Source organism: Oncorhynchus mykiss, chromosome 22 (assembly GCF_057628025.1).
Source record: "Oncorhynchus mykiss isolate SJ-2025 chromosome 22, ASM5762802v1, whole genome shotgun sequence".
Taxonomy (NCBI): Eukaryota; Metazoa; Chordata; class Actinopteri; order Salmoniformes; family Salmonidae; genus Oncorhynchus; species Oncorhynchus mykiss.
In genome coordinates, this window is record NC_143043.1 from 11,106,652 (window position 1) to 11,120,779 (window position 14,128).

A 14,128-nucleotide genomic window follows, 5' to 3' on the forward strand; every position below is an offset into this window, starting at 1 on the left:
TATATATATATACAGAAAAATCCATGTTTTTTAGGGGGGGGGTACCTGTGTCACATATCAGTTTGCAAACAATGTAAATTAATTAATTAATTAAGAACTCATTGAGTTAATAAAGCCGCATACAAACATGGTCTCTTTTTTGCTTTTTTGAGTAAGGCAGCTCAAAAATGCAGGTGTTTCAGCCTAGCTCAGTGCTTTCTGTGGTGGTGGGCCAGCCAGCGGAAAATACGGAGTGTAAGTGTTGGTAATGTTCTCTAGTTGCCCCTTGATTATCTCAGTGTTCTGTCACTCGTGGGGACAGTACGTCACTGCCAAGTCTAAGGGTAGACCTCGAAAATTTAAGCCCCTTGGGTGCTACCATAGAGTTACGTTAGAAGGTCGTTGGCCACAGATAAAATTATGTCAAATCACGTTTATTGGACTGATCATGTCAACATCATACTTTCAAAATCTTAGCTAGCAGTCATCATCATGAATCAAGTCGACAATCTACTGGCAAATCCTTTTTAATCTTTGTCATATGAAGAGAAATAATGAAAGAAATTATAGCTAAAACGTATTGGTGCTCATCGGCCATTGGACATAGACATTACACAACAAGTTAGAAATCGCAAATTCAACAATGAGTAGTTTGGAAGGAATCAGTGACTGCAAGCATCGCAAAGCAATCACTATCCTGCTTTTCAGTAGAGTGTGGTTCCTACGGTTCTGACTTGGTGTACAGGGAGAACACTAAGAATGGTCCATGTTCTAAATTCTGTCGTTGTACATTTTAAAAGTGCTAAACAAATAGTTCTATTGACTACGTCCGTCCTAGCTCGCTCATTAATGTCTTAATCGAAATTACGGATTGCCTCTTATCTGCTTGTCGTCCCCTTATGCCCTAGTTTGTACATCTCAACTGTCATTAGAAACCACATCTGTTAAAGCAAGTCAGCCATATCAGCTATGTTTTTTAAGGCAGTAAATGAGGCTGAATGATCTGTTTCGCTGCCAGACAAGGCTCTGCTGACAGCCAGGTGTAGCAGTGTTAGGACAGCTTTATGTAGGCCTTAACATTTTGTGGGTACCGTTTGTCACCGTTATAGTGCAATTAATGTATTGTTTAGTGTTGTTTTGTTGTGTTGTGTAGTGGCTTTGCTGGCACGCAAAACATTTTTTCTGTCCCACCAAGATTTACATGCTAAAATCGCCACTGACCATGGCTATAATTTAACACATTTGCCACTTGAAATGTGTTCAACATCCAGTAATCAAACCATTAGTCCTAGCTTGCTATTGTGAAACTCGAATTCAACAATGCCAATAATGTTTTCAATTAGACTTTTGCATTTAAAAGAAGCTTAAACAAAACATGTAAGAATGAACTATAGCCATTGAATTCTACCATGCCTATATACAGTGTTTTATAGGGAATTATAAAATGTGTGTGTCAAGCCCTGAATTCTGATTGGCTGACAGCGGTGGTATATTAGACCATATACCGAAGGTATGCAATTCTTTTTTACTGCTCCATTTATGTTGGTAACCAGTTTATAATAGCAATAAGTCACCTCTGGGGTTTGTGGTATATGGCCAACATACCACACCTAAGGGCTGTATCCAGGCACTCCGCGTTGCGTCGTGCATAAGAACAGCTCTTAGCCTTGGTATATTGGCCATATACCACACCCCCTCAGGCCTTATTACTTCATTATACAACAGGTGGGTCTAATCCTGGATGCTGATTGGTTAAAACCGCATTCCAGCAGGTGTGTCTATTCCTCAAGTTACCACCAGCTACAGTGCCTTGCGAAAGTATTCGGCCCCCTTGAACTTTGCGACCTTTTTCCACATTTCAGGCTTCAAACATAAAGATATAAAACTGTATTTTTTTGTGAAGAATCAACAACAAGTGGGACACAATCATGAAGTGGAACGACATTTATTGGATATTTCAAACTTTTTTAACAAATCAAAAACTGAAAAATTGGGCGTGCAAAATTATTCAGCCCCTTTACTTTCAGTGCAGCAAACTCTCTCCAGAAGTTCAATGAGGATCTCTGAATGATCCAATGTTGACCTAAATAACTAATGATGATAAATACAATCCACCTGTGTGTAATCAAGTCTCTGTATAAATGCACCTGCACTGTGATAGTCTCAGAGGTCCGTTAAAAGTGCAGAGAGCATCATGAAGAACAAGGAACACACCAGGCAGGTCCGAGATACTGTTGTGAAGAAGTTTAAAGCCGGATTTGGATACAAAAAGATTTCCCAAGCTTTAAACATCCCAAGGAGCACTGTGCAAGCAATAATATTGAAATGGAAGGAGTATCAGACCACTGCAAATCTACCAAGACCTGGCCGTCCCTCTAAACTTTCAGCTCATACAAGGAGAAGACTGATCAGAGATGCAGCCAAGAGGCCCATGATCACTCTGGATGAACTGCAGAGATCTACAGCTGAGGTGGGAGACTCTGTCCATAGGACAACAATCAGTCGTATATTGCACAAATCTGGCCTTTATGGAAGAGTGGCAAGAAGAAAGCCATTTCTTAAAGATATCCATAAAAAGTGTCGTTTAAAGTTTGCCACAAGCCACCTGGGAGACACACCAAACATGTGGAAGAAGGTGCTCTGGTCAGATGAAACCAAAATTTAACTTTTTGGCAACAATGCAAGACGTTATGTTTGGCGTAAAAGCAACACAGCTGAACACACCATCCCCACTGTCAAACATGGTGGTGGCAGCATCATGGTTTGGGCCTGCTTTTCTTCAGCAGGGACAGGGAAGATGGTTAAAATTGATGGGAAGATGGATGGAGCCAAATACAGGACCATTCTGGAAGAAAACCTGATGGAGTCTGCAAAAGACCTGAGACTGGGACGGAGATTTGTCTTCCAACAATATCCAATAAATGTCGTTCCACTTCATGATTGTGTCCCACTTGTTATTGATTCTTCACAAAAAAATACAGGTTTATATCTTTATGTTTGAAGCCTGAAATGTGGCAAAAGGTCGCAAAGTTCAAGGGGGCCGAATACTTTCGCAAGGCACTGTATATGTTATAAGTAGGTTACTAGGACCATGCTATTTGGAGCAGAAATTGTGCTTTTATCGTTATTTCTAGAATTATCCACTAGTGTTTCTGTCTCGCCTGCTCCCGCTCCCCCTCCCTAGCGCTCGAGGGCGCCAGGATGCCCATCATTACGCGCAACTGTCACCTTCGTTACGCGCATCAGCACTTCATTGTCCTTACCTGTACTCCTTCACATTTTGATTGCCTTCCCTATATCGGTCTGTTCCTCTGTTTCATCCCCGTGTTAGCATTAATGTCATTATGTTTTTCATGTCCAGACGCTGTCCTGTCTTGTTATATGACAGTTTATTCATTAAAATGTTCACTCCCTGTACTCGCTTTTCGTCTCCAAGCATCTGTCCTCACAGTTTCTAAAGGTAGAAATCCTTTAAAAAATTATATAATTGACACAAGCTGTATCCAACCAAACAATCAAATAATATTTTATTTGTCACACGCTTTGTAAAAATAACAGGTGTAGATCCACAATGAAATGCTTACTTGCGGCCCCTTCCCAACAAGGCAAGAAAAAAATATTGAACAAATTATAAACACAACAAATAAGTAAAAAGTACATTATTTTCTTTAGGAATATAGTGAAGTAAAAGTTAGTTGTTAAAAATATAAATTCTAAAGTACAGATAAGTCATTTTGGGGTTGAGTAAAAACACTTTAAAGCACTACATAAGTCCTTTACACCACTGCATACACAGGGTAGCAGTATCAAGTCGATGTGCAGCGGTACAAGGTAATTGAGGTAGATACTGTATGTACAATACATACAATTTAGGTAGGGTTAGGCAACAAGATAGATAATAAACAGTAGCAGCAGCATATGTGATGAGTCAAAAGAGTTAGTGCAAAGAGGGTCAACGCAGATAGTCTGGGTAGCTATTTGGTTAACTATTTAGTAGTCTTATGGCTTGGGGGTAGAAGCCGTTCAGGGTCCTGTCAGTTCCAAACTTAGTGCATCGTTACCGCTTGTCGTGTGGTAGCAGAGAAACAGTTAGTGACCTGGGTGGCTGGAGTCTTTGACAATATTTAGGGCCTTCCTCTGACACTGCCTGGTATAAGGTCCTGGATGGCAGGGAGTTTGGCCCCAGTGACGTACTGGGTCATATGCACTACCCTCTGAGTGCCTTGCAGTTGGATTCCAAGCAGTTGCCATACCAGGCCGTGATGCAGCCAGTCAAGATGCTCTCAATGGCGCAGCTATAGAACTTTTTGTGGATTTGAGGGCCCATGCCAAATCTTTTCAGCCTCCTGAGGGGGAAGAGACGTTGTCATGCTTTCTTCACAACTGTGTTAGTGTGTGTGTGGTCCATGTTAATTCCTTACTGAAGTGGACACCGAGGAACTTGAAGCTCTCAACCCGCTCCACTACATCCCTGTCGATGTGGAGGGCGTGCTCGGCCCTCTATTTCCTGTAGTCCGTGATCAGCTCCTTTGTCTTGCTGGTTGTGCGTGTGTGTTTGACAGAGGTATTGCCTGAGCCAGGGGAAGCGTAGCTCTGCGAATCTTAAATAGCACAAAACCTATTATTTGTCAAGAAATACTATTTGTAGATCAGTGATTCTACACCTAATTTTGCTCAAACTAGCAGTTAAAGGAAAAGGTCAATGAAGCCAACCATGGAAGTATATTGTAGAAAATTTGTGATTTGTGAATTGAACTCAGGACGGTGATGGTCAAGCCAACACCTAATATAATATACAGTGCATTCGGATAGTATTCAGACCCCTTGACGTTTTCCACAATTTGTTATGTTAGACATATTCTAAAATGTATTAAATATAAACATTTCCTCATCAATCTACACATAATACCCCATAATGACAATGTATAACATTTTAAAACATAAATACTTTATTTACGTAAGTATTCAGACTCTTTGCTATGAGACTCGAAATTGAGCTGAGGTGCATCCTGGTTCCATTGATCATCCTTGCAATGATTCTACAACTTGATTGGAGTCCCCTGTGGTAAATTCAATTGATTGGACATGATTTGGAAAGGCCAACACTTGTCTATATAAGGTCCCACAGTTGACAGTGCATGTCAGGACAAAAACCAAGCCATGAGGTTGATGGAATTGTCCGTAGAGCGCCAAGACTGAAGTATGTCGAGGCACAGATCTGGGGAAGGGATCCAAAACATTTCTGCAGCATTGAAGGTCCCCATCATTCTTAAATGGAAGAAGTTTGGAACCACCAAGACTCTTAATAGAGATGACCGGCCGGCCAAACTGAGCAATCAGGGGAGAAGGGCCTTGTCAGGGAGGTGACAAAGAGCCCGATGGTCACTCTGACAGAGCTCCAGAGTTCCTCTGTGGAGATGGGAGAAACTTCCAGAAGGACAACAATCTCTGCAGAACTCCATCATCCAGGCCTTTATGGTAGAGTGGCCAGATGGAAGCCACTCCTCAGTAAAAAGGCATGACAGCCCACTTGACAGGTTGCCAAAAGGCCCCTAAAGGACTCTCAGACTATAAGAAACAAAATTAAGCTCTTTAGCCTGAATGCCGAGGGTCACGTCTGGAGGAAACCTGGCACCATCCCTACGGTGAAGCATTGTGGTGGCAGCATCATGTTGTGGGGATGTTTTTCAGCGGTAGGGACTGGAAGACTAGTCAGGATCGAGGGAAAGATGAACGGAGTAAAGTACAGAGCGATCTTTGATGAAAACCTGCTCCAGAGCGCTCTGGACCGCGGACTGGGGCAAAGGTTCACCTTCCAACAGTGCAACGACCCAAACACACAGCCAAGACAACGCAGGAGTGGCTTCGGGACAAGTCTCTGAATGTCTTTGAGTGGCCCAGCCAGAGCCCCTATTTGAACCCGATCGAACATCCATGGAGAGACCTGAAAATAGCTGTGCAGCGACTCTTCCCATCCAAACTGACAGAGCTTGAGAGGATCTGCAGAGAATAATGGGAGCAACCTCCCAAATACAGGACTGCCAAGCTTGTAGCGTTTGCAAACATTTCTAAAAACCTGTTTTTGCTTTGTCATTATGGAGTATTGTGTGTAGATTGGTGAGGGAGAAAAAACGATATAATTGATTTTAGAATAAGGCTGTAACATAACAAAAGGTGCAAAAAGTCAAGGGGTCGGAATAGTTTAATGCACTGTGTGCCATTTAGCAGACATTTCTATCCAAAGAGACTTACATTTTAAGTACGGGTGTTGCTAGGAATCAAAACCACTATCCTTCCTATCCACAAATGATTTATGCATAGTAGTACACAGGGACTGGTCTCTAAATTACATTCTCTGCTACGTAAAATTACTCATAATTCAATCCCTTCCCACGCATCATGGAAGAAAGACATTTCCGTATGTAGTACTGTAACTAATTGAACCAGAGTTTGGTCCAACATATCAATTTCATCAAGAAACCCCAACCACCAAAATGATACATTTCAATTTGGCCCATAGAACTTACTGCACAACATAAAAACTATTTAAAATGAAAGCTAGACAATCCCCAAATTGCTCACTGTGCCCTCAGGGGGCTCCTGGGGCATTTTTTTTTCATATGGTTTGAGGGGTTTTACGTTTCTGGAGTTGTGTTTCATCCTGTCTTTCTGTCATAATAGGTAGAAATGTACCATGTTCACCTTTTGTTGTTAAATGATTACACTATTTTCTATCTGTCAAACAGCAAGGAACAGTGCCTTGCGAAAGTATTCGGCCCCCTTGAACTTTGCGACCTTTTGCCACATTTCAGGCTTCAAACATAAAGATATAAAACTGTATTTTTTTGTGACGAATCAACAACAAGTGGGACACAATCATGAAGTGGAAAGACATTTATTGGATATTTCAAACTTTTTTAACAAATCAAAAACTGACAAATTGGGCGTGCAAAATTATTCAGCCCCCTTAAGTTAATACTTTGTAGCGCCACCTTTTGCTGCGATTACAGCTGTAAGTCGCTTGGGGTATGTCTCAATCAGTTTTGCACATCGAGAGACTGACATTTTTTCCCATTCCTCCTTGCAAAACAGCTCGAGCTCAGTGAGGTTGGATGGAGAGCATTTGTGAACAGCAGTTTTCAGTTCTTTCCACAGATTCTCGATTGGATTCAGGTCTGGACTTTGACTTGGCCATTCTAACACCTGGATATGTTTATATGTTTGCTTGTGGCAAACTTTAAACAACACTTTTTATGGATATCTTTAAGAAATGGCTTTCTTCTTGCCACTCTTCCATAAAGGCCAGATTTGTGCAATATACGACTGATTGTTGTCCTATGGACAGAGTCTCCCACCTCAGCTGTAGATCTCTGCAGTTCATCCAGAGTGATCATGGGCCTCTTGGCTGCATCTCTGATCAGTCTTCTCCTTGTATGAGCTGAAAGTTTAGAGGGACGGCCAGGTCTTGGTAGATTTGCAGTGGTCTGATACTCCTTCCATTTCAATATTATCGCTTGCACAGTGCTCCTTGGGATGTTTAAAGCTTGGGAAATCTTTTTGTATCCAAATCCGGCTTTAAACTTCTTCACAACAGTATCTCGGACCTGCCTGGTGTGTTCCTTGTTCTTCATGATGCTCTCTGCGCTGTTGACGGACCTCTGAGACTATCACAGTGCAGGTGCATTTATACGGAGACTTGATTACACACAGGTGGATTGTATTTATCATCATTAGTCATTTAGGTCAACATTGGATCATTCAGAGATCCTCACTGAACTTCTGGAGAGAGTTTGCTGCACTGAAAGTAAAGGGGCTGAATAATTTTGCACGCCCAATTTTTCAGTTTTTGATTTGTTAAAAAAGTTTGAAATATCCAATAAATGTCGTTCCACTTCATGATTGTGTCCCACTTGTTGTTGATTCTTCACAAAAAAAATACAGTTTTACATCTTTATGTTTGAAGCCTGAAACGTGGCAAAAGGTCGCAAAGTTCAAGGGGGCCGAATACTTTCGCAAGGCACTGTAAGAATTTGTTCTTAAATGACTTGCCTAGTTAAATAAAGGATGCATTTATTTATTTTTATTTACAAAAACTCATCAGCTGTCTGGGTGGCTGGTCTCAGACGATCCAGTAGGTGAAATAGCTGGATGTGGAGGTCCAGGGCTGGCGTGGTTACACGTGGTCTGAGGTTCTGAGGCCGGTTGGACGTACTGTCAAATTCTCTAAAATGACGTTGGAGGCAGCTTATGGTAGAGAAATATACATTATTTTCTCTGGCAACAGCTCTGATGAGCATTCCTGTAGCCAGCATGCCAATTGCACCCTCCCTCAAAACGTGAGATATCTGTGGCATTGTGTTGTGTGACAAAACTGCAAATTTTAGAGTGGCCTTTTATTGTACCCCAGCACAAGGTGCGCCTGTGTATTGACCATGCTGTTTAATCAGCTTCTTGATAATCCATCCACCTGACAGGATTGGTATATCTTGGCAAAGGAGAAATGCTCACTAACAAGGATGTAAAGAAATTTGTGAGAAATAAGCTTTTTGTATGGAAAATTTCTGGGATATTTTACTTCAGCTCATGAAACATGGGACCAACACTTCACATGTTGCGTTCATATTTTTGTTTAGTATAGAACACAAGGCCTGTATTTTTAGAATACAAGTCCCGCAATAAAAAAATTGAATTTAAATAAATCACATTTATCTATAGGCCTATGCCAACAATGCCTAATTTGTCTAACCATTACAGATAAATCGTAATTGCTCAATTGCCCCATTATTACACAGTGTACAAAACAATAGAAACAGCTGCTCTTTCCATGACATGGACTGTCCAGAGTTTGCTGCACTGAAAGTAAAGGGTCTGAATAATTTTGCACGCCCAATTTTTCAGTTTTTGATTTGTTAAAAAAGTTTGAAATATCCAATAAATGTCGTTCCACTTCATGATTGTGTCCCACTTGTTGTTGATTCTTCACAAAAAAATGCAGTTTTATATCTTTATGTTTGAAGCCTGAAATGTGGCAAAAGGTCGCAAAGTTCAAGGGGGCCGAATACTTTCGCAAGGCACTGTATTTCAACTCTGTATGGCAAGCGTGAATGTCTGACTGAAAACTTTTGAGGTTCTTTTGAACCACAGCTCGTTCTACAGTAGCTACGTTAACAATCTAATCACATCATTGCGTCATTGTTTTCGAGAGACAAATTGGTGGTATTGAGAATACTCAAGACCAAGTGAAGAATCTTGTTGTGTGTGACACCCCGTCTGTGCCAAACCTACAAATCTACAGGAAAGTTGGTTGTTTAATGTGAGAGGCTCAGTGATGTTAAGATTTTGAAAGTCATGTAGTGTACACCCGGCATTGGTCAAACAATACACTGAACAAACCTCAAAAATACATTCCATTGACATTTGACTCATTCATACATCCAACAGCTTTCTATATAAGAATTATGACAACAGGAGGGTGTTTTGTTAAAAAAGAGACACAAAAGTAGGTGGGTGCTCTCTATTGAAAGGCAGAAAAAGGTGGGTATTTCATGTGGATAAGAAACTCAATGGGGGTGGTTTATTGTGACTAGGATAAGAGAGTGCAGTGTGTGAAGAAGACCAATCCATTGTGAACAGGGGTCAGTGTCGTTAACAATGTGTGTGTGTGTGTGTGTGTGTGTGTGTAGCCTGGCCTATTGTGAAGCAGAGACAGTGAACGACTATTTCAGGAGCAGGAAAAGCAGAGCACAAGCAGCCATGTTTCCTGTTGGGAGATGGATCATAAACAGTAGACTGGGATAATAGACAGGCTATGACGGACAAGACCACCGCCTATAACACTGAAGCACTGACATACAGTAAACAGCATTTAAACGTGTCTGCACATGTCGTATGTCTTCCCTGGCAACATTTCCACAAGCACAACCTTTCTAGTCATTGAAGCTCCTAAAACTACAAAACACCTCCACACACAACTTCCAATCACAACACAAATCTACTCCTTAACCAATCTCCACAGTACTGTTGACGATGGCGATGTCTCGGCCCTTGTAGTGCTCAGCCAGCGTCATGGAGGTTCCCTGGCCGGACGCTACGATGCGGACGGTGCGGCTGCTGTCGGAGCACTCCAGGTGGCCTGCGGCACCCAACTCGGGCCCCTGGACCCCAAAGCTTTCGGGAAAAGTGAAGGAGTCTCGTGTGCGGTCGCGGCAGCAGGATTTGTACCACCATTGCACCACAGGGGTCTGGGAGGAAGGCGTATGGTACTGGCAGTCGAGCACCACCGACTGGAAGAGCATGGCGAAACGCCTCTTCTCCCGAACCGTCACCTGCACCCCCGCACACACACAGACTGATACACACACAGACAAGGTGTGAGAAAATGAGGGAGAAAATAGAGGGGAAGCGGTTATTTAATAATACAATAATCAAAACAATATTTAATGTTATATTATGACGATATAAAGTTAACACAGTCCTATGAATAGAGAAGTAGGTGTCACATTTTAAAGGCCTTTAACATACACTACATGACCAAAAGTATATGGACACCTCATCAAACATCTTATCCCAAAATCATGGCCATTAATATGGAGTTGGTCCCCACTTTGCTGCTGTAGCAGCCTCCACTCTTCTGGGAAGGCTTGCCACTAGATGTTGGAACATTTCTTCGATGCTTGCTTCCATTCAGCCACAAGAGCATTAGTGAGGTCGGGCACTGATGTTGGGTGATTAGGCCTGGCTCTCAGTCGGCATTCCAATTCACCCCAAAGGTGTTCGATGGGGTTGAGGTCAGGGCTCTGTGCAGGCCAGTCAAGTTCTTCCACACCGATCCCGACAAACCATTTCTTCTGTATTGACCTCTCTTTGTGCCTGGGGACATTGTCATGCTGAAACAGGAAAGGGCCTTCCCCAAACGGTTGCCACAAAGTTGGAAGCCCAGAATTGTCTAGAATGTCATTGTATGCTGTAGCGTTCCAGTTCTTCACAGGAACTAAGGGGCCTTGCAAGAACCATGACAAACAACCCCAGACCATTGTTCATCCACCAAACTTTACAGTTGGCACTATGCATTGGTGCAGGTAGTGTTCTCCTGCCATCCGCCAAACCCAGATTCGTCCGTCGGACTGCCAGATGGTGAAGCGTGAATCATCACTCCAGAGAACACGTTTCCACTGCTCCAGAGTTCAATGGCGGCGAGCTTTACACTACTCCAGCCGACGCTTGGCATTGCGCATGGTGATTTTATTGTGTGCGGCTGCTCGACCATGGAAACCCATTTCATGGAGCTCCCGACGAACAGTTCTCGTGCTGACTTTGCTTCCAGAGGCAGTTTGGAACTCAGTAGTGAGTGTTGCAACCGAATACAATTTTTACACGCTTCAGCACAGTTCTGTGAGCTTCTGTGGCCTACCACTTCGCGGCTGAGCCGTTGTTGCTCTGAGATGTTTCAACTTCACAATAACCGTACTTACAGTTGACCGGGCAGCTCTAGCAGGGCAGAAATTTGACAAACTGACTTGTTGGAAAGGTGGCATCCTATGATGGTGCCAAGTAAGGCCATTCTACTGCCAATGTTTGTCTATGGAGATCGCATGGCTGTGTGCTCGAGTTTATACACCTGTCAGCAATGGGTGTGGCTGAAGTTGCTTTATCGTCTCGTTTGAAGAGGTGTCCACATACTTTTGGCCATGTGTTGTATCTTTTGAATAGCCAGAGAAACATGCAAATGGTAAGGAGATTAGACTTTACAGTTGAACGCTCTCCAACACCAGCTTTGAGAAGCACCCAGTCCAACACCACTTAGCCTCTACCCATAGTAGAGCCCACAGCAGTCCAACTCTCCCTTTCATTTCATTTCGCACATCCAACAGGTTAAGGGGGATTCCAGAAGGATCCTCTCAGTTAACTAAACCACAAAACTCAGGAGCGGGTCTGTATCTGTTGTGGAAGGGATGACCTGATTTCACCAACGCCTAAAAACATCTGGTCTGACTCCACTGAGAACCGTTTGTGGGTGTGTGTGTATGCGTAATGATGACTCCAACTGGGCTCTTGAGTGGCGCAGGTGTCTAAGGCACTGCATCTCAATGCATGGGGTGACACTACAGTCCCTGGTTCAAATCCAGGTTGAATCACATCTGGCTGTGATTGGGAATTCCATAGGGCGGCGCACAATTGGCCCAGTTTCGTCTGGGTTTGCCGGGGTAGGCCGTCATTGTAAATAAGAATTTGTTCTTAACTGACTTCCCTAGTTAAAAAAAAAAAAAAAAAAAAACTCAATCCCCAACTGGGAGATTGCCAAGTGGTGACTTGCACAGTATCTAGATGGGGGGCTCCTCTCTCCAGTACACGGGAGGTCACAGAGGTTACATTCCGCTGTGTGTGGGGGGCAGGGGAAGGACTGTAGGAAGGACTGTAGTAGGGGGTTGTCATGATAAATGGGAACAGTGGCCAGAGCAGTTTACTCTGCAGCTGTTACGCCCCTGAAAACAGGGGAGAAATAATCACGAGCGTGATACGGTGTTGTATTCTCAATTCAACGTTTAGTGATCTGAGAAAAGACCGCGATTTCCCCAGGAATATGGGTGGAGACCAGAGCAATCGATCTCCGGCTCATAGATTAAGAGCATTTCGTAGATCACAGATTAACACTTTTAGGCACCACAAAATAAAGTAATCAATATAACGTTTACACATTACTCTCAATTCTTACCCTTTGACAGATTTTAACGTTAACACAATTATATGAATGTTATTCATCTCTATCAACTAATACTGAATGCATCTTTTTAACCTTAGATGTTTTACGATCCTCACATACTATAAACTTACTAATACTTTTTAATGTATAACAGGCTATGAATGTTTCCTTTAACCTGTCACACTCTCCCCGACAAAATAAATGTTGTCCCAACATTACCAACATTGTCTTCTTCAACAGTCCGTATGCACTGGACCTAGAAAATCCTCTTCTGTAAGGTAGTACTTGAGCAGAGGTCAGGGGTCACAGTTCAAATATAACTAACAAGTTATATTCACAGTCCATATCTGTTGACCAGCTATATAACATAAGCAGTATTTTCTCATAATATTGATCAACAATCTATCAATTTCAATGATCTATATGCATAGTCTGCAAATTGTCTCTTTTGACAGTCTGTGAAATCAGACAGTAGTCCATGGTCAAACATGTCAACTCTGTAGCCTCATGTTTGCTGAAGCCCATACATGTAAGGTGGCTGAAAGTAACATTGCTGTAGTGATGGCAGCCATGGAACCAGTCCTGGTGCAGAGTAGACAGGGAACAACTGTGGCTGTGGCTGTATACTGTAGCAGGAAGGGATACCAAGCTGATCATAGGTGATACGTCTTGGAGGGTGTCTCTCTCTTTGTGGCAGCTGGTAGGCTGGTTCCTCAGGTTCAGCAGCATCAGTATATGAAGGAAAGGCACTTGGTGGATGATCATCAGGCAAATTTTCAGCAGGCAAGTTCATCTCCTCAGCAGGCAGGTCTTTAACTGTTGTTGTCTCCTCCAGCCGCTTTTCAACAAGAGGCTGTGCTGGTCGCGTATCAGGGACTGGCACTGCAACTGTCTGTCTCACTGTTGGGGGCCTGTGTTCCCACTCTCTCGCTGGTTCAGCATTCCTCTCCTCAGGTACTGTAGGAGATGTGGGAACCTGTAGCGGCTCATGATGAAGGTCATATTCATCCCCACTGTCTTCATCAGAATCTAGAGTCTGTGATGCAGGCTGGTGTCTCCTCGTTTTCTGACTTTTGTCCACTTTGGTCATTTCTGGTTGTGTCTCAAAAGGTAAGTGGTCACAGGACATGAGCAGATTTCTGTGCAGGACCCTGGAGCGTCCCCTACCCCTTTCTGGTCTCAATTCATAAATCGGCAGGTCTGAACCCATTTGTTTCACCACTGTGTGAATTGTACAGTGCCTTGCGAAAGTATTCGGCCCCCTTGAACTTTGCGACCTTTTGCCACATTTCAGGCTTCAAACATAAAGATATAAAACTGTATTTTTTTGTGAAGAATCAACAACAAGTGGGACACAATCATGAAGTGGAACGACATTTATTGGATATTTCAAACTTTTTTAACAAATCAAAAACTGAAAAATTGGGCGTGCAAAATTATTCAGCCCCT

At 42.8% G+C, this 14,128-nt stretch overlaps 1 protein-coding gene across 1 annotated transcript; it reads right to left on the reverse strand.

Annotated features, from left to right (window-relative positions):
- Positions 1–9,271: 9,271 nt before the first annotated feature.
- LOC149972801 (immunoglobulin-like domain-containing receptor 2) lies at positions 9,272–12,244 on the reverse strand. Its single transcript, XM_090215403.1, has one exon. The coding sequence runs from the start codon at positions 10,272–10,274 to the stop codon at positions 9,978–9,980; it is 297 nt and encodes a 98-aa protein (XP_090071529.1). The 5' UTR covers positions 10,275–12,244; the 3' UTR covers positions 9,272–9,977.
- Between the last annotated feature and the right edge of the window lie 1,884 nt (positions 12,245–14,128).